Genomic DNA, 19,013 nt, shown 5'->3' with positions numbered 1-19,013 from the left:
AAAAAACAAGAAGACCTCAAAACCACAAGGAGATCCCATAAAACAATGAGGAGATCCCCCAAAATATAGGGATACCCCATAAAACGATGAGAAGCCCCCCAAAAAAACACATTTTGCCATTAATGTAGTTATAAAAAAATTTTATTATCCTTCAGAGAAGCAGCCAGCTTAAGTTCTAATGGAGCTCTCACCCCTCTAATTTTCTTTCTGCGTGACCTAACAACATCCTTAAACATTTCCTGATTTTCCTACCCCTCTGCCCAAAGGTGATGCACTCTCTTTATTTTTTCCCCTGAGTGCCTGCAAAAGCTCCTTGCCCACTCCAGGCTGGTCTTCTTCTCGGCCAGCTCATCTTTCGGCACATAGGGACAGCCTGCTCCTGTGCCTTCAGGATTTCTTTCTTGTCGTGTGGCCATTGTTTCTGGATACCTTTGTTTTTAAGGGCTGTTTCCCAAAGCACTCCAAAATCTGCATCCTGAATAGGCCAAAGTCCACCCTCCAAAATTTCAGTGAAGAAGGTTTGTTGATGCCTAATGGAAGCATGGAGAGCATTGGGACATTGTGGGGAATCATGGAACCATGGAGAGCATTGTGACACTAAGGAAACTCATGGAACCAAGACGACCACTGGGACATAATGGAACCTCATGGAACCAAGCCTCCATGATGACTTTGGAGGGCCTCATGGAGCACAGGATCCATTGTGACACAGCAGGACCTGGTGGAACCAAGGAGCCTTTGTGACACTCCAGATCCGCATGGAACCCAGGGTGCACTGAGACACAGCGGGGCCTTGTTGGAACCAAAGACACCTCTGCAAAAAGCAGGGGAGCTCATAGAATCAAGGAGTCCATTGTTACAATATAAAACCTATGGAACCAAGGGGCCATTGTGACACAGCGGGGCCTCTATGGAAGCAATTGTCCATTATGACAATATGGATCAAAGGAGACCATGGTGACACTGCGGAACCTCATGGAAGCAAGGAGCCATTGGGACACAGGAAGGCCCTGTGGAACCAAGGAGACCATTGTGACACAGGTGATCCACATGAAGCCAAGGAACCATTGTGACACTCTGGGCCTCAATGGAAAAAAGGACATTGTTGATTGGAATGAAGCTCATGGAAACTATGGGACATTGTGACACTGCAGAACCTCATGGAGCCAAGGACACCACATGGAGGAACCTTATGGAACCAAGGGGCCATTCCCACACTACAGAACCAAGGAGACCATTGTTGACGGTACAAACCTCATGGAACAAGGGGCCATTGTTATACAGGGAGGCCTCATGGAACCAAGGGTCCATTGTGACACTGCGGGGCCCTGTGGAACCAAATATTCATTGTGACACAGAGGGGCTGCTTGTAACCAATTGCGACACTGTGGATCCAAGAGACCACGGTGACCCTACGGCACTTCATGGAACCAAGGGGCTGTTGTGACACACCAAGACCTCGTGGAACCAAGGAGAGCATTGTGGCAGAGCAGAACCAAGGAGGCCATTTGGACAGTATGGACCCTAAGGGAACCAAGGCTCCATTGTTCTACAGCAGGGCCTCCTGAAAGCAAGGAGCCATTGTGAAACTGTGGGGCATCATGGAGTCAAGGGCACCACTGCTACTGAAATCTGCTGGAGAGAAGCCTTCTCACACACTTTGGAGGATTTGAAAGCAGCTATTCTTTATTACAGCATGGTGGTCACTCAGGTGATCCTTCATGCATTTGGGTGCACTACGCATGGAGTGAACAGAGTTTATATCAGACACACTGATTCCATATTCATTAGCTATCCCCACTTCCTTTGACTTTATTTGACATCGTTGTAGCCCTTATCACAAGTCCTATCTATTTCTCCAAGGCTGTGCTGTTCTGTCCTACTGTCCTTGAGAAGAGTTGATGTTGTTCTGTCCTACTGTCCTTGTCACACTGCTCGCCCCACATGAGGGGTGTCTGCAACCCCCCCCAGCCAATGGGCTTGGGCTGGGCAAGGATTCCCAAGGGAACTGGGATGGGACAGCTGGGCTGGACTGACCCAAGGGATGTTCCATTCCGTGTCACACCATGCAAGAAACTGAGAGAAGCAGGAGGTGGAGGGCATTAATTTCTTTTTTAAGACCTTTTTCTTTCAAACAGCACCTACACATACAGAACCCTCTCCTGCCACAAGGTGGTTGAACATTTTCTGCTGATAGGAGATTTCCTGTGCATTTGCTTTGCCTCTGTTTGTGGCTTTTGCTTTTTGTGGTTGGTTTGTTTGTGGGGTTTTTGTGTTGTTGTTGTGGGTGGGTTTTGCTTTGGTATTTTTGGTTGGGTTTTGGTTTTTGTCCCTATTGAACTGCCTTTCTTCTGATGCATAAGTTTTTTCTTCCTTTTCTTGTGGCTTGGTTGGCACCTGATGGCAAGACAAATTTATCCAACTCAGTCCTCTTGCCCAATTCTGTTTTGCAGTCACCATTAACTAAATGAGTTTGGTTACAGACTCCCTGCAACTTGGCAGCATCCACAAAGGAGTTGAAAGTGCATTTCATCCCATTGCAGAGATAATAGAAATGTTCCCCAGTGGTGGTCAAGGGCTGGCCACTGAGGGATGGCACCTGGGAGTGGCTGCCAAGAGGACTCTGTACCATGGATGCCATTTGACCCTCATTGTTCAGCCCAATTCCCACCCACCCCATGTTCCACTTCTTCAGCCCAGCTCCCACCAACCTGGCTCTGAGGAGACCCCAGCAGACCCTGGCACAGGCCTGGCTGGAGTCTGGGCACACAACATGCCCTTCTTTTCCCTCCCACAGGGCTTCTGCAATCCCTGCCTTGTCCTGCCAGTGCCTGGAATGGCTGCAGGAGCATTTGCCACATGCCCTTCCCTACTGAGCCTGACCAGTCTGGGACTCTCCCAACACCTGGATGAGAGGCATGGTTCTTTCCTATAGGAAGGAAAGCACAGAGCCCTGGTGTTTCAGGGGCACATGAAAGAGACCCTTGACATGCCAAGGTCAGTTGGAGCAATCAGGCCAAGCAAACCACACCTGTTACCTGTTCCCTCGGATCCACGGGGCCCCGCAGTGTCACAATGTTGGTGTCATATTGGGTCCTTGGTTCCATGAGGCCCCACTGTATCAAACTGGCTTCTTGTTTCCATGGGGCCCCACAGTGTCACGATGGTTCCGCCTTGCTTCCATGAGGCCTTGCAGTGTCACAGGGGGCACCTTGGTACCGCAGTATCACATTGGACTCTTGGTTCCATGGGGATTCACAATGTCAGAAGGGTCTCCTTGGTTCCACAAGGTCCTGCAGAGCCCCTTGATTCAATGAGGCCTTGAAGTGTCATAATGGTCTTCAGAACTCCATGAGGCCCCGCAATATCACAATGGACCTTTGATTCCATGAGTCCCCACACCGTTACATGAATCCTTAGTTCCCTGAGGCCTTGTAGTGTCACAATGGCCTCCTTGGTTCCATGGGGCTGCAAAGTGTCACAATGGCCCCTTGGTTCAATGGGGCCTGTGGTGTCACAACAGTCTCTGTGATTCCATAAGGCCCTGCAGTGTCACAGTAGACCATTGGTTCCATGAGACCCCACAGTGTCACAAGGGCCCCTTGGTTCCATTGAGCCCCACAGTGTCACTATGGTCACCTTGGTTCCACAAGGCCCTGAAGTGCCACAAGGGTCCTTGGGTTTCACAAGGCCTCAAAGTGTCAAAATGGCCCTTTGGTTTCATGAGGCCCCACTGTGCCACAATGGACCCTTGGTTCTGCAGTGTGAGAATGCCCCCTTGGGCCCTTGGAGCCTCACAGTGTCACTGTTGTGCCCTGGGTTCCACAAGGCCCTGCAGGGCCACAATGGTCCTTCGGTTCCACGAGGCCTCCAAGTGTCACAATGGTCTGCATGGTTCCATGGAGCCCCAGTGGCTCACAGTGGTGAAAGGAATGAGATCAATTTGTCTTTACAAACAAACTGTGGCTCTGCTCTTAGGTAAAAGCCAGATACTGAGAGGTCAAAGAAACAGTGGGAGGAACTCCACTGATTGATGAAAGGAGTGAGAGGGATTTGTCTTTACAAACAAACTGTGGGTCTGGTGACACGTAAAGATAGATACTAAGAGATGAAAGAAGCAATGGGAAGAACCATAAATCCCATAGGAAAAAAAAGGGGGGGAGGGGTATACATTAGATGGGGTCTGTGTTAAGTGATTTGGGAAGTCTGTACCTCTCAAGTACCTCAGCCAATGGGCAAAGAGAGAGGGAAATGCGGCCAGGAAATGAGGAGAGAAAGGAGGCTGCATCCTCTAACAACTTGACAGACCCCAGGGAAATGTCCCATGGCCTCTCCCTTTATTCAAATACAGTAATGGGACTCCTCTGTCTCCTTTGTGGACATAAACCTCTGGTGTTTTGGATTAATTTTCCTGACAATGGCTTCCTTGGTTCCGTGATGCCCTTTAGTGTAACAATGGTCTCCATGGTTCCATAATGTCAGAATGGACCCTTGGTCCCATGGAGCTCCACAGGGTCACAATGGTCCCCTTGATTCCATGAGGCCCTGCCGTGCTATAATGGCCCCTTGGTTATAGGAGGCTCTGCAGTGTCACAATGGCCCCTTGGTTCCAGTGGGTCCCAAAGTGCCATAATGGTCTCCATTGTTCCATGAAGCCCCACAATGTCACTGTGGTCCCCTTGGTTCCACAGGGCCCCACAGTGTAACAATGGACCCTTGGTTCCATGAGGTTCCTCAGTCACAAGGGTCTCCTTGGATCTGCATAGTCACAATGGCCCTTTGGCTCCATGTGGCCACTCTGTGTCACAGTGGCTCATGGTTCCATGAGCGTTCATACTGTCAACAACGATCTCCTTGGTTCCACAGTGCCACCATGGATCCTTGGCTCTGCACTATGACAATGGACCATTGGTTCCATGGGGTCCCACAGTGTCACTGTTGACTCCTTGGTTCTGTGAGTCCCTGCTGTCACCAAATCTCCAAAATATCAGCATAAGACTCCTTAACACTGATTTGGTGTTAAAGAGAGCATCATTTATTCAGGCCTGAGCTCCAGCAGGGGATAACTCCTAACCTTACGTGGACACGTGACTCTACAAGTGTGTTGATCACATCCAGTCGCTACATGCGTATTACAATTCACCCATTTCCTTAAAACCCACCCCAAAATCCCAGATTCAGTCCTTGTTTTTTCTATCCCTGCACCCTTGAGCCAGATGTCTTCTTCTTCTCTTCCAACCATCCCTGCTGGGAAAGCAGCCCCTGCATGCCTTGTTCCTCTGCTAAAAGTTCACAGACACGGTAAAAATTGAATGAAGCCTTTTGGTATCAAGCCCAAGGCTTTGTGTGCCAAGGCAGAGGCAGGCAGGACGCAGAGCTGCCAGCAAAGGAAGGGGCCAGCCAGGTGGGGCAGCCGGGGGGATGAGGACAGCCTGCAGGGACAGAGGCGCAGGGCAGGGACAGCGTGGCACAGCCTGGGCTGGAGAGGGCAGAGGGATGGGCAGCAGCTGCAAGGCCCTGACTGAGCCAACTTGTGCAGCACTTGGGCCACGGCTGCTGTCCCTGGCCCTGAGGCCAGCAGGAGACAAGTGACCCTTGCAGCCCTGGGGCCTCAGTGCCTCCTTGTCCCTGCTCAGCAGCCTGGCAGGGGCCGCCCCATGGTGCTGCCCTTGGCACTGCCCATCCCCACATCCCAGTGCCCCGGCAAGAGCCCTGAGCACTGAGGGAGGGACAGGATCTGCCTTGCCAGGGGCTGGGGCTCAGGCCTTGGCCCTTTGCATTCCTCAAACACATCCAGCTTTGCTCAGCAGCAGAGACACCTTTCCCTTGCTTGTCCCCCCCTGTCATCACTGCCTGCAGTGTTCTGCTCTGACTGGAACCTGGGGACACTTTCTCAGTCCTGTCCCTCAGTGGCACCCATTAAAACTTCAAGAAACTTCAGTGTTTCACTTTAACTTGGAGTTGTTTAGAAGTTTTTTGGACACATTCTCAGGGACTGAGACCAATGTAAACAACACCAGAGCCCCGAGAGGATCATTACAGTCCCTGTGCTGTGTCTGTGCTGCTGAGCTGGGCCGGGCTCCTGGCAAACAAAAAGACGTTCCTCCTAATGAGCAGCTCCTCTCCCAGCCCAGCAGGGCTGCAGGCACTGCCTGCAGGTGCCTGAGAGGAGTGAAGCAGACAGAGGCTTAAAGCAGCTAGAAGGACAATTCTGAGCTTATTCATGGAGAAATCTTCACCACTCCTGACACAGTGAGCCTCTGGCTGCAGGGATCCTCTAGAGCTGGCCCATGACAGGACTGCCATGGCTGTGAGGATGGCTCTGCTGCCGTTCCTGCTTTGGGGGAGGATGTGCTGCAGAGCGGGGCTGCCCTGGGCACCGTCAGAGGGACAGGGCAGGACGGCTCCTGCTGCCAGGGCCGGCTGCAGGCTGTGAAGGTGGGCAGCAGCCAGGGGTGCCCAGGGCTGTCCTGCAGAGCAGCTCCTGCAGCCCTGAGGGCTCTTTGCCAGGCCAGGGCATCTGCCACCTGCCAGGGGCAGCTCTCAGCCTGCCTGGGAGCTCCCCATGGGCGCTGGAGGGGAGCTGTGGCTGCAAGGAGTGACTGCTGCAGGGCAGGTCCTGCTGCTGTGGAGAGGCTGCTGTGGGGGCCAGGGCTGCTCCGAGCTCCAGCTCATGCCCAGCTCATTTCTGAGGGGACTCTTCATGAGCACATTCAGGGCATGGGATTCCTGCTTGAGTCTCTGCTTTCCTCAGTCTGTGCTGCCACTTCTCCCAGGCTCAGCTTGGTGGGAATGGAAACTCAGCTGTGCAGGGCAGAGCAGGGCCTGAGGCTCTTAAACCATCCCGCCGAGGATTCCTGGGAGCCTCAGCAAGTGCCTGCACCTCGCCAGCCTCCAGATGCAGCCAGCATCACCTTTCCATGGTGCCCAGGCCCGGGGGAGCTGTTCTTTAATCGCCGCAGCCCCGAGCGGCTGCCGGGCAGGGCTGGCCCAGGGGCTGGGCTGGGCTCCGGCAGCAGCGGCAGGGACGGAGCCCGGGCCGCAGGAGCAGCTCCCGGCTGGGCCAGCTCCAGCAGCAGAGCCGTGGGCAGGGAGGGAGGGAGGCAGCGCTGAGGGCAGCCCTGCTGAGGGGAGCTGTGGCAGCTGCCGGCGCTGCCCTGCAGTGCAGACACCGCCCTGAGCAGCGCAGCTCCGGTGTCCCCTCGCAGCCAGCACAGCCCTCAGCCCGGGGGCTCGGGGCCCTCAGCCCGGGGGCTCGGGGCCCTCAGCCCGGGGGCTCGGGGCCCTCGGTGCCCTCCTGGGCCGGCAGAGCAGCAGCAGAGATGAAGGGCATCTCTGCGGCCACGGGCCCGTTCCTGCTGCCCGGGGCCTGAGGGCGACTGTCCTGCCCTGGTGCTGCCCGGGAGGGGCTGGGCAGCGCTGGGCAGGGAAAGGCTTTTCCTCAGGGCCCGGCTCTCTCTCCTTGCCCTGCTCAGCTGCTCCTGGCGCTGCTGAGGGGCTCTCTGGGAATGGCACTTCCAGCTGCAGGCTCAGGCCCAGCCCTGGGGCTCCTCCTGTGCAGGCTGAGCACAGCAATGGGGTGTCCCAGCTCCCTCTGCCCCGGGAGCTCTGGGCAGGCCGGGCTGGGAGGCTGGCAATGAGCCGGCTCTCCTCCAGCAGTGCCATGGACAGGAGCCTGGCTGTGCCCTCGGGATGCCATCCCAGCTGTCAGCTGCCTTCCAGGGGACACCGGGGCCGCGAGTGTCCTTGGCCAGCAGTGGGGCTGAGACTCTGAGAAAGGCTGAGCCACTTTGCTCTGCTGTGGCTCCCTCTGCTCTCAGCTGTGCCAGGCTGATTTTCAGGGGAACACAGTGACTGCCCTCGATCTCAGCAAGGGCAGCTGGGGACAGATGGAGCGACAGAGCAGCTCCCCTCACCCTTCACTGAGTTACAGCCAATGCTCTTGCATTGCTCAGCTCTCTCTGCTCTCCCTGGGCACAGCAGGAAACCCTCTCAAAGTGCCTTTGGGCATCACCGTTCCTTGGCCCTGGCACAGGAGATGCTGCCCAGCTCCTCTGCCTCAGGAGCAGTTCTGTTTGACAAATTCCAACCCCAGGACTGGCCCTTGTCCCCCTGTCCCATGACCCCACTGCTGCAGAGCAGAGCTGATTCCTCGGTGTCCACGGGCACAGCCCCTGCTCGTCACGGCAACAGGGCCAGATCCCAGCAGAGCTCCATACACAGGGCTGAGGGAAGGGCTCTGAGAAAAGGAAAATTGGGTGGCACAGAGTGTCAGGGGCAGGGCTGGGAGAAAGGGCTTGGGCATTGCTCAGGAAAGTCTCTCCTGACTTGTCACTGTCTCCTCCTAGAACAGATCCCCATGGCCAGAGGCAGCAAATGTCCAACAGCAGCTGCATCAGCCACTTCCTCCTGCTGCCATTGGCAGACACGCGGCAGCTGCAGCTCCTGCACTTCTGCCTCTTCCTGGGCATCTCCCTGGCTGCCCTCCTGGCCAACGGCCTCATCATCAGCGCCGGAGCCTGCGGCCAGCACCTGCACAGCCCCATGTTCTTCTTCCTGCTCAACCTGGCCCTCACCGACCTGGGCTCCATCTGCACCACTGTCCCCAAGGCCATGCACAATTCCCTCTGGGGCACCAGCCACATCTCCTACTCAGCATGTGCTGCTCAGGTGTTTTGCTTTGTGTTCTTCATCTCAGCAGAGTTTTCCCTCCTCACCGTCATGTGCTACGACCGCTACGTGTCCATCTGCAAACCCCTGCACTACGGGACCCTCCTGGGCAGCAGAGCTTGTGCCCACATGGCAGCAGCTGCCTGGGCCAGTGCCTTTTTCTATGCTCTGCTGCACACGGCCAATACATTTTCCCTGCCCCTGTGCCAGGGCAATGCCCTGGGCCAGTTCTTCTGTGAAGTCCCACACATCCTCAAGCTCTCCTGCTCGCAATCCAACCTCAGGGAGCTTGTGCTTATTGTGCTGAGTGCTTTTCTGTATTTTGGCTGTTTTGTGTTCATGGTTTTCTCCTATGTGCAGATCTTCAGGGCCGTGCTGAGGATCCCCTCTGAGCAGGGACAGCACAAAGCCTTTTCCACGTGCCTCCCTCACCTGGCCGTGCTCTCCCTGTTCCTCAGCACTGCAGCATTTGCCTACCTGAAGCCCCCCTCCATCTCGTCCCCATCCCTGGATCTGGCCCTGTCAGTTCTGTACTCGGTGGTGCCTCCAGCCCTGAACCCCCTCATCTACAGCCTGAGGAACCAGGAGCTCAAGGCTGCAGTGTGGACACTGATGGCTGGACCATTTAAGAAACATTAAACTGGTTGCCAATTTTTGCAAATCACTTGTAATAAAACTAGTCTTTGATAGTTCTACTTGGTTTGGTTCTGGGGTTATTTTCTCTGCCTTCAGTAATTTATTGTTGTCCACAAAGCAAGGGCAATATTTCTTCCATTTCTCATTTTGTTTCTCTGCACCTTGGCTGTGGCCCCAGACTGTGTCAATGAGGAGCTGTGCTCTCGCTGCCTTTAAATGAACTCAAGGATCTGCCAGCAAAGTTTCCAGCAGAGATGCCCCTTTAGTTGCCTTCTGTGGAGCTGCAGCAGCAATGTCTGTGTGCAGAGCTGGGGGCAGATCAGGGGGGCACAGCAGCTGTGCCCAGGAGCAGCAGCCCTTGGTGCTGCCAGTGCTGCTCCCGTGCCACTGCCCCGCTGCCCTCCTGCCCCTGGTGTTGCTGCAGGGCCTGAGTGCTCTGGGGCTCGCTCCCAGCCCTGGGGTGGCAGTGCCGGGGCTGCAGCAGGGACAGGCCATGGGCACTGCTGGGCCAGCGCTGACGCCTCAGGGCAGGGCCTGGGGGCTCCAGGCTCCTTGCCCAGGCTCTCTCAAGAGCACGCCCAGGCCAGTGCTCAGCAGAGAAAACCCCCGTGAGCAGCCCCAGGGTGGCCGTGGGCAGGGTGGGGGCAACCAGCATGGCTGGTGCTCTGCAGGGTCCCTGGGGGAGCCGGGAAGGAGCAGCAGAGCAGGGGCTGATCCATCCCCCCTGCGCTGGACACCCCAGGGCAGCGTCCCAGAGCGGCCTCATGCACCTGCCAGCAACATCCCCCCTCTGCAGCCCTGGCCTCTCCCCAGCTCAGAGAGGGGCTGGATCCTTGCAGGCACACCCACGGCAGGACTGGCTCAGGAGCCCCTGTTTGCACTGCACAGCCCAGGCGTGAGCACCCCACGGTCTTGGTGTGGGGAGAGGAACCTGAGTGAGCACAAATGCCATCAGCCCCTGGGGGCCAGCAAGGGCTGGGGGACGGCAGGGAAACCTCTCAGCTTTGTCGTGGCCTCTCAAGTCAGCCAGAAAGTTTGTTCCCATCAGCTCTGAGTTTCCTGTCCCACTGCAGACGTTGTTGCTCAGAGCCAGGGCTGCCTGGCAGCCACCCCCAAACAGCCCTGAGCATTTCCTCTGCCTCACCTTTGCTTTCTTTCCTCTCTCCTGCTCCACATTTCTTGCTCTTGCCCTTCCCTGTCCCCTCCCCTGCAAACAGCCCAGCCCTGGTTGCCCTTTCCTCTCTGGCCCCACTCCCCATTTCAGTTCCTGCCTTGGCACCACGGGAACGTCCCTTGGGGAGCAGGATCATCCTACAAGTGCTGCAGGAATTGTCTGCAGGGCCCTGCAGTGCCTCGAGCTGTTCCCTTGCCAGGGGCACCACAGGCCAGGGGGGCACATCTGGGCTGCTGTGTCTGGGTGTGGGGCTCCCTGTTGTGGGGCAGTGAGGAGGAGCTGGAGAGGCTCTGCAGGACTGACAGGATGGGCTTTGGGGCGCGTGTGGAGAAGCTGAGGGACAGGGGCTGCTGGACCTTCTGAAGAGGAGGCCCAGGGCTCATCCTGCAGCTGCTTCAAGGGTGGTTTCAGAGAATCACAGAATCAACCAGGCTGGAAAAGACCTTGGACATCATCAAGCCCAAGCCGTGCCCTGACACCTCCTTGTCTCCCCTGAGCCTCCTCTTCTCCAGGAGAAACAACCCCAGCTCCCTCAGCCACTCCTCACAGCACTTGTGTTCCAGACCCCTCACCAGCCTTGTTGCCCTTCTCTGGACACGCTCCAGCCCCTCAATGTCCTTCCTAAATTGGGGGCCCAGAACTGGACACAGCACTCGAGGTGCGGCCTCACCAGTGCCCAGGACAGGGGGAGAATCCCTGCCCTGGTCCTGCTGGCCACTCCATTCCTGATCCAGGCCAGGAGCCATTGGCCTTCTTGGCCACGTGGGCACACTGCTGGCTCATGTCCAGCCTGCTGTCCATCAGTGCCCCCAGGTCCCTTTCTGCCTGGCCGCTGTCCAGCCACTCTGTCCCCAGCCTGTAGCGCTGCAGGGGTTGTTGTGGCCAAAGTGCAGGACCTGGCACTTGGTCTTGTTGAACCTCCCATGGTTGGATTTGGGCCCTGGATCCAGCCTGTCCAGGTCCCTGTGCAGAGCCCTCCTACCCTCCAGCAGATCCACACTCGCACCCAGCTTGGTGTCATCTGCAGATTTGCTGGTGCTGGACTCAATGCCCTCATCCAGATCATCAATGAAGACACTGAAATCCACGCTTGGGGAGCTCATCCAGCAGCTCCCTCATCCCCCTAGGATGGATTCCATCTGCTCCCAGAGACACCTGTGAGCATCTGAGGGGCTCAGCAGTCACCAGCTGCTTCCTCCTGGATTACAGGGGCTGTTCTGCTCCCTGTCCCCATCTACCAGCCCAGGAGGCCACTTGTCCTGAGGACGACCTGTCTTAATGTTGAAAAGATAGGCAAAGAAGAGGTTAAGTAGGTCAGCCTTTTCCTCATCTTTAGTTACTAAATTCCCTCCTCCATCTAACAGGGAATGGAGGTTCTCCTTGCCCTCCCTTTTGCCATTAATGTGTTTATGAAAATATTTTTATTGTCCTTCACAGAAGTGGCCAGATTGAGTTCTAACTGGGCTTTTGCCTCTCTAAGTTTTTTCCTACATGACCTAAAGACTCCCTTAAACATTTCCTGCGATACCTGACATTCCTTCAAATGTGATGCACCCTCTTTTTTCCCTCATGTCATAGGTTAGCAAGCATAGTCCCGGAAGGGATATCCTTGCTAAGGGGTGCTTACAGCTTCCTCTGGGACCTGATAGAACCTATCAGCTGGCCAGTTTGAATATCGACAATTCTTTAAGCCACTTAAAGTTGTGACCGCCTCTGTGATCCACACTTAAGAATAGACAAACTCCCCCCCAAGCTCTCTCTCGTTTCCAGTGCTGGCACAGGTGGCTGCAGGCCCCGTGTGGGGGCTAGCAGGCCCGGCCAGGCCCTGCTTGGGCCAGGCCGGGCTGGGCCACGGCCAGCCTGGAGCCATGGGCCTGTTCCAGCCGTGGAACCCCGCCCCCACTGCCTTGCCGTGGGTGACCGGAGCAGCTCGGAACCCCCCCTCCACTGCGGCCGAGATTCAGCAAAGCGGCACCTCTGTCCGGCAGAGGTCAGTGACCAACAGCGATAAGCCACATTCCAGCTGCAAGGCCGAGGTGAGATTAACCCTTTTATTGCTGTGAAGAGCTGAAAACCTGAGGGAAGAGAGAGAGGAGATGCTTAAAGCTGAAAGTCTGTTGTGAAGCTATGATATATCAGAGTATCCCGTTGTAATTTCATGAAGATATGGGGGGTGGAGTGTTCAACTCGTAAGCAATAGGCAGATGCTGCCGCAGCTGTAATTTCATGAGAAGTTTGGACAGAGAGAGATGAACCAGATGAGGACTTTTGCTCCAAAGAGGAAAGGAGAAAAACCTCAGTTCCTAGAGATGCTCCCAGAGATAGTCCTAACGATGAAGATGAGGAAGACCCTTTGCTCCCAGGAAAGGAGAAGGGCCTCTGGTTTTTGTTTCTGAACGGCTCAACCTTAAAATTGTACCCCAAACAACTTCAAGAGTGGACCCTCGAAAGCAGTTGCAGGAAAAGCTGCAAGTCGGGGGAAGGGACTCACATCACGAGCAGAGAGACTCCTCTTCCTAAATGGACTGAACAATATTTGGAAGTGGGCAGCTGGCTCGTTGTGATAATGTTTTCATAGCACGAGCAAGAAGAGACTTCTCTTTCTAACTGGACTGAACAAGGTTATTATGGAAGTGGTAAACAGACTGAACATCTTAAGGGTTGTCTTTACATTGTCAGTGGGAGAAGGGAGGAAGGTGGGGGGAGGAGGAGAGTTCTGAAGCTATGGTATAATTTTTTTTCCCTCTTTTAGGTCTGTTAATAAACTTCTTTAGATTCTTTCAAGTTTGGTGCCTGCTTTGCGTTTCTCCTAATTCTTATCTCACAGAAGATAAACAGTAATGAGTATTTTGGACCAAACCACTACAGTCTCCAAACCACTGAGCCCAGGCATCTCCACCTCCACATACTGATCCTGTAGTTGAGGTCTCTAAGCCCCATCATTCTTTGATTCTTATTTTACCAACTGCTTCTCCATAGGGCTGCAAATACCTGCTTTCACCATGTTAGCATTTTCATCTCACCTAATCCCTTATATTTCCATGAAAATCAAAGAATTGCCATAGCAGGGACATGAATTGCCATATTTGTGCAGAAACCATTCAAAATTCAAACCGTCTAAAACAAGTCAGAGAATGTTCCAACATTTCTGCATGAAAGATTCCCCAAGTGGGTCAGTGGCAGACTCTCCCAGGATGACCTCACAGATGAGGATGGGGTTTTTCCTCTGGGTCTGAGACTCATGGAGGTCAGACAGAAAGAGCATTTTCCAGACTTCCTGAGGGATGCCTAGAAAAGGATACAGGAAGGCAAGGGAAGGGATCATGGTGGTTTGTAGAGGCACAAGTTTGAGAAAACAGAGAGAGAACGGCATGAAGGGAGCTGGTGGCTCTGCATCTTCTCCTGCCATGGCAGAGCACACAAACAGCCCATCCCTGGGTCCCTTTCTCTGCTGGCTGGGCTTTGGCCTGGCCTGGAAACCTCCCAAGGTCCCTCCCAGGAGGAGTCCCTGTGCATTCCCCTCCCCCATGGCTCTGCCCCTCCTGATCCAGCAGCTGTGGGGCAGCAGAGCTGGGGCAGGGCAGGGACAGGGCGGGCTCTGACAGGGCCCATGAGGCCACTGCCAGGAGGTGACAGCAAGGACAGTTTGCAAAGGGGAAATGTAGAAATGGTGACTTTGTTGTTTTTAGGCAGAGAAAGCTTGGCTGGAGCGTGTGAGGAGGATGAAAGACAAGGGGTGTTGGGTGAAACAGGATGTTCAGCCAGGAGATGAGGAAAGATTTTTCCCCAGTTGCAGGGCTAGACAGAGCAGGGTGGCCATGAGCCCGGCCGGCCTCCCTGTGTGCCAGGGCTGGTCAGGTTGGGCAACAGAGGTGCCCCAGAATCAGAGCCCAGGTGGGGCCTCTCCCTGCTGCCGCACTCCTTCACCTCCCCAGGGATGGAATTCCTGTTGTGTGGGGTCTCTGATGTGCTGGGTGACCTCACAGTGCTTCCTGGCCACAATGTCTGCTGAGGGCCAGCCAGGCTGCTGCACTGGGAGTGACCTCACAGCCATCACCATTCCAGCCCTGTCCCCTGGGCCTGGCTCTCCCCTTTCCTCTGCCCCTGTCTTGTCTCTGCTGGCATGAGCAGTTTTGTCATTAATATCTTGTCCCCAGGTTATGGGGCCAATTGCTTCCCAACCAGGCTCCTGGAGCAGAAGAGGCTTCACAATCCCCGTGTGAACACTGAGAGATGAAGGGCAAATGGGAAATTATAGCAGATTGTGATTGCAAAGGGGCTGAGTGGATGGGGGACAGCAGCTTTCTGGGGAAAATGGGGGGCATTTGGGTTGTAAAACACCAGATCTGCACAGAGCAGGTTGGAAGCAAATTTGATCTGAGCATTTGCTGTATCAGGGACAGAGCCCCTGGGCACAATGTGCCTTGGTCTGCTCATGGGGCTGTGGGACCTCACCCTGTGCATATTCCTGTCTGTGCTCCTCTCAGGGATCTTTTCCAGAGCAGGGAGAGGCACCAGGATTGCTTTGTTGCTGTGCTGCAGGATATCAGTTTGTGCTGTGAGAACATCAAGGGCAGTGGGGGTCATTTGGGATGTGTCTCCAGTGCTGCTCTCCTGCCCTGGCCTCGGGTGCTACCTCTGGGAATTCATTAATAATTGTGCCCAGCCTGTGGGGGGAACAGGGGAGGGTGATGATTTTGCCCAGCCTTTCACCCCCTTCTCCTCCTTCAGGCCTTTTCCAACAGCTTTGGGGAATTCTGAATTCCCTCTGGATGTTAAGGAAAGCCTGTTCTTGCTGCTGTGTCTGCCGGGTCTCCTCAGTGGGGTCCACACCATGTTTAGAGTCAGGACAGAAGTTTCCAGGACGGTCATTCAGAGACCTGCCCCGAGGGTGGATAGTCACGAGTGGCATGGAATGTGGGAGGGAATGGGCCAGTATTTGGAGAACTCCTCTCCTCCAATGGTTTGGAAGTTCACCCCTGAACAGCCACAGGACCCCATTAAAGTGATAGAATACGTGAAGGAAAATGCTGCAGCAGCTCCAGAGAGGTGCAAAGTGATGCAGCCTGCTGGGCCCTGGCTACTGTTTCTGGGACACTGCTGGTCACTGGACAGCACCCTCAGGGGGAGGAGGAGGAAAGCAGAGCAACAGGCACCGTGGGCACTCCAACTGCAGCTGAGCCAGAGGAACAGCCCCTGCCGGAGCAGCTCCTGCTATACAGGAGAAGACATCTGAGACCAAATCATCACCAATCCCTCAGTGAGGGATGAAGAGGAAGAGGCAGGGCCCTCACAACCGGAGGAAGAGGCAAGGCCACAGATAATCACCCACTCCCGGTCCTCAGGTGAGCTGTGAGATGTGTGAAAAGATTTCAGCCGCCAGTCGGGAGAGCCCCTGGTGACCCGGCAGCTCCGTGCTGGGATATCGCGGCTCCCATGTGGAGCAGGATGGTGGTGAAGCCAAGCAGCCGGGATCCCTGTCCCGGGATTTGGGCATTGACGGGGTGTAAGGACCTGATAATAAGAAAAATGCCTCAAAAATTGCTTTGTCATTGTGTCTGCTCATTGTAATCTCTTTGAACACCTGGAGACTGTGTCCCCCATGTTTCCCTTGTCCCCCATTCTGTGTCCCCCATCCAACATCCTCCAAGTCCCCACTCCATGTCCCCCATTTCATGTCCCCCACCTCCTGTCCCCCATTTCCCCCATCTTCCGTGTCCCTCATCCCATTCCCCCCTTCCATGTCCTTATCCTGTGGCCCCCACTCCATGTCCCATCTCCCATGTCCCCTTGTCCCCCATCCCATGTCACTCATCACCCATCCCCCATGCCCCACATCCCCCATGCCCCACATTTCCCTCTCCATCCCATGTCCCTCATCCCCATCTCCCATCCCCCACATCCCCCCATTCCCATTCCATCTGCCCCATCCCACATCCCCCATATCCCCATCCCATGTCTTCAATTCCATGTCCCATCCCATTGTCCCACACGCCCATATCCCCTGTTCCATGTCCCATCCCATTGTCCCACACCCCCATATCCCCTATTCCATGTCCCATCCCATTGTCCCACACCCCCATATCCCCCGTTCCATGTCCCATCCCATTGTCCCACACCCCCATATCCCCTATTCCATGTCCCCCATTCCATGTCCCATCCTGTTGCTGCCTGTTCTGAGCTTCCCCTCCCATGAGGACACTTGCCTCTGCCATGTGCTCTGAGCTCCTTTGTTCCAAGCTCGGGCAAACCCAAATGTAACTCAGACTCTTTAGCAGTGTCTGATTGGCCGGTCACCCCGGGTCTGCCCCCAGTCCTCCCCTTTCCCCTTCTCCGAATAAAAGAGAGGATCAAGGGAGGCCCCGCCTCTCTTGGCTCTGCTACCCCTTCTGCAAACGCCTCTTGTCATCTGTTTCTTTTGAAAGCTTCTAACTGTGGGAAATTGAGCGAGCAGACAGCTGTATTTCTCCCTCTTTGCTTCTGCTGGAGGTATTTGCTTTGCAGCTGACACAGTTACCGATTTTAGAGCTACTGAAATGCTGGATTGCCCGTGCCACCTCTCTGGGTTGTTTGAGGCTTTCTAAGGCATTGAACTACTAGCACAAGCCGGTAAAAAGCTGAAAAGATACCTCCCTCACCATCCCACTTGTCCCACACCCCCACGTCCCCCATTCCATGTCCCCCATTCAATGTCCCATCTCTCCTCCCTGCCCCAGCCCCGTATCCCTGCCCGTGACCCCACGGTGTCACCACGATGTCACAGAGGCCCCACCGAAGTCACAGTGCCACCAGCAGCGTCACCGAGTGTCCTAGGGACACAACAGGAGCTAGGCTGGTGGTGGGACATCCCACACCCCCCACATCCAGATCCCACATCCTGATCCCACATCCTGAGAGAGTGCAGAATGACCTCTCACCCTCCTGTACCCCTGGGAATGTCAGATCTGTCAGGATCCTGACTCAGTTTCCCTCAATTCCCAGAGTGGAAGGAAATTTGGGACTTGGTGGCCGACTTTGTCCTGGACCAGCTCCTGCTGCGGAACAAGGTCACCCCAGTTCCCCCACCATGTTCCCTCCTGGGGGTCGAGGTCACCTCTGGCTCATTCCAAAATCCTGAAATTCCACTTCCAGGGCGAGCAGATCCCAAAATCCCAAAGTTCTGCTTGCAGGGGGTACAGATCTCAAGATCCCAAAACTCCGGTTCCATGGAACGCAGACCCCAAAATCCCAAGTTTCCACTTCAAAATCCCAAAATTCCACTTCTGTGGGGAAGCAGATCCCAAAATCCCAAAAATTCCGGTTGCAGGGGGTGCGGATCCCAACCCTTGGCACCCTGGATGTGCTGCCCGGGCAGGCGCAGGTTGGGGACATGGAGGTGACAACGCAGAGGCCGATTTTTTGCCTGGCCAGGAGTTTGGTCCAGAGCCACAATTTGATGGATGACTGGGAATTCCAGCCCGGTAGGACCATGGGCATTCTGAGGTGGACACGGATGGAGGGGGAGAGTTGAGGGAAGGGGTGGAAAATGGGGAGTTGAAAGGTGTGAAAAGAAACCAAAAAAATGTGAGGACACCCTAAAAATCCATGAGGAGATGCCAAAAAACCACAAGGAGACCCCTAAAAAATACAAGGAGATCCCAAAAATCACAAGGAAACCCCCAAAAAACCCAAGAAGAGATCCCAATAAAATGCATGAGGAGCCCCCCAAACCCATGAGGACACCCTAAAACGGCCCATGAGAAGAACCCAAAAATCACGAGGAACCCCAAAAAAACTGTGAGGAGACCCAAAATATTTTACAAGACCCCAAAAAGCACATGACAAGAACCCAAAAAAACTAGAAGAAAACCCCATAAACCTACGGGAAAACCCCCAAAATCATGAGAAGACCCCATAAACCCACGGGAAAACCTCCCAAAACCCATAAGAAGAACCCAAAAAAACGTGAGAAGCCCACAAAAATCATAAGGAGACCCCATAAACTCCAAGAAGACCCCCAAAAAGCACACAGTGACTACATAAAACCATAAGAAGACCCCAAACGACCATGAGGAGACCCTCAAAATACATTACAAGACCTCGAAAAAGCACGTGGCAAGACCCAAAAAACCATGAGACCAGAAAAAACAACATGAAGACCTCAAAACCACAAGGAGATCCCATAAAACAATGAGGAGATCCCCCAAAATATAGGGATATCCCATTAAACCATGAGAACCCCCCCAAAAAAACACATTTTGCCATTAATGTAGTTATAAAAAAATTTTATTATCCTTCAGAGAAGCAGCCAGTTAAGTTCTAATGGAGCTCTCACCCCTCTAATTTTCTTTCTGCGTGACCTAACAACATCCTTAAACATTTCCTGAGTTTCCTACCCCTCTGCCCAAAGGTGATGCACCCGCTTTATTTTTTCCCCTGAGTGCCTGCAAAAGCTCCTTGCCCACTCCAGGCTGGTCTTCTTCTCGGCCAGCTCATCTTTCGGCACATAGGGACAGCCTGCTCCTGTGCCTTCAGGATTTCTTTCTTGTCGTGT

At 54.5% G+C, this 19,013-nt stretch overlaps 1 protein-coding gene and 1 long non-coding RNA gene across 3 annotated transcripts; one reads left to right on the top strand and one right to left on the bottom strand.

Moving 5' to 3' along the window:
- Window positions 1–6,232: 6,232 nt before the first annotated feature.
- On the top strand, window positions 6,233–9,309 carry LOC138102045 (olfactory receptor 14J1-like). Of its 2 annotated transcripts, none has more exons than XM_068999802.1 (2): window positions 6,233–6,252; window positions 8,349–9,309. In XM_068999802.1, the coding sequence occupies exon 2, from the start codon at window positions 8,377–8,379 to the stop codon at window positions 9,307–9,309; it is 933 nt and encodes a 310-aa protein (XP_068855903.1). In that variant the 5' UTR covers window positions 6,233–6,252; window positions 8,349–8,376. The 2 variants fall into 2 exon arrangements, with proteins under 2 accessions (XP_068855903.1, XP_068855902.1); XM_068999801.1 differs by lacking the exon at window positions 6,233–6,252 and adding an exon at window positions 6,389–6,438.
- Window positions 9,310–13,553: 4,244 nt separating this feature from the next.
- LOC138102060 (uncharacterized) lies at window positions 13,554–16,786 on the bottom strand. The gene is made up of 3 exons (XR_011147300.1): window positions 16,687–16,786; window positions 15,809–15,994; window positions 13,554–13,768 (listed from the first exon to the last, which is right to left on the bottom strand). It is a non-coding gene; the product is annotated as an uncharacterized lncRNA (long non-coding RNA).
- Between the last annotated feature and the right edge of the window lie 2,227 nt (window positions 16,787–19,013).

Source organism: Aphelocoma coerulescens, unplaced genomic scaffold (genome assembly GCF_041296385.1).
Source record: "Aphelocoma coerulescens isolate FSJ_1873_10779 unplaced genomic scaffold, UR_Acoe_1.0 HiC_scaffold_60, whole genome shotgun sequence".
Classification (NCBI taxonomy): Eukaryota; Metazoa; Chordata; class Aves; order Passeriformes; family Corvidae; genus Aphelocoma; species Aphelocoma coerulescens.
Note: the sequence above shows the minus strand (reverse complement) of the source record. Positions and strands in the feature narration are given on the sequence as shown.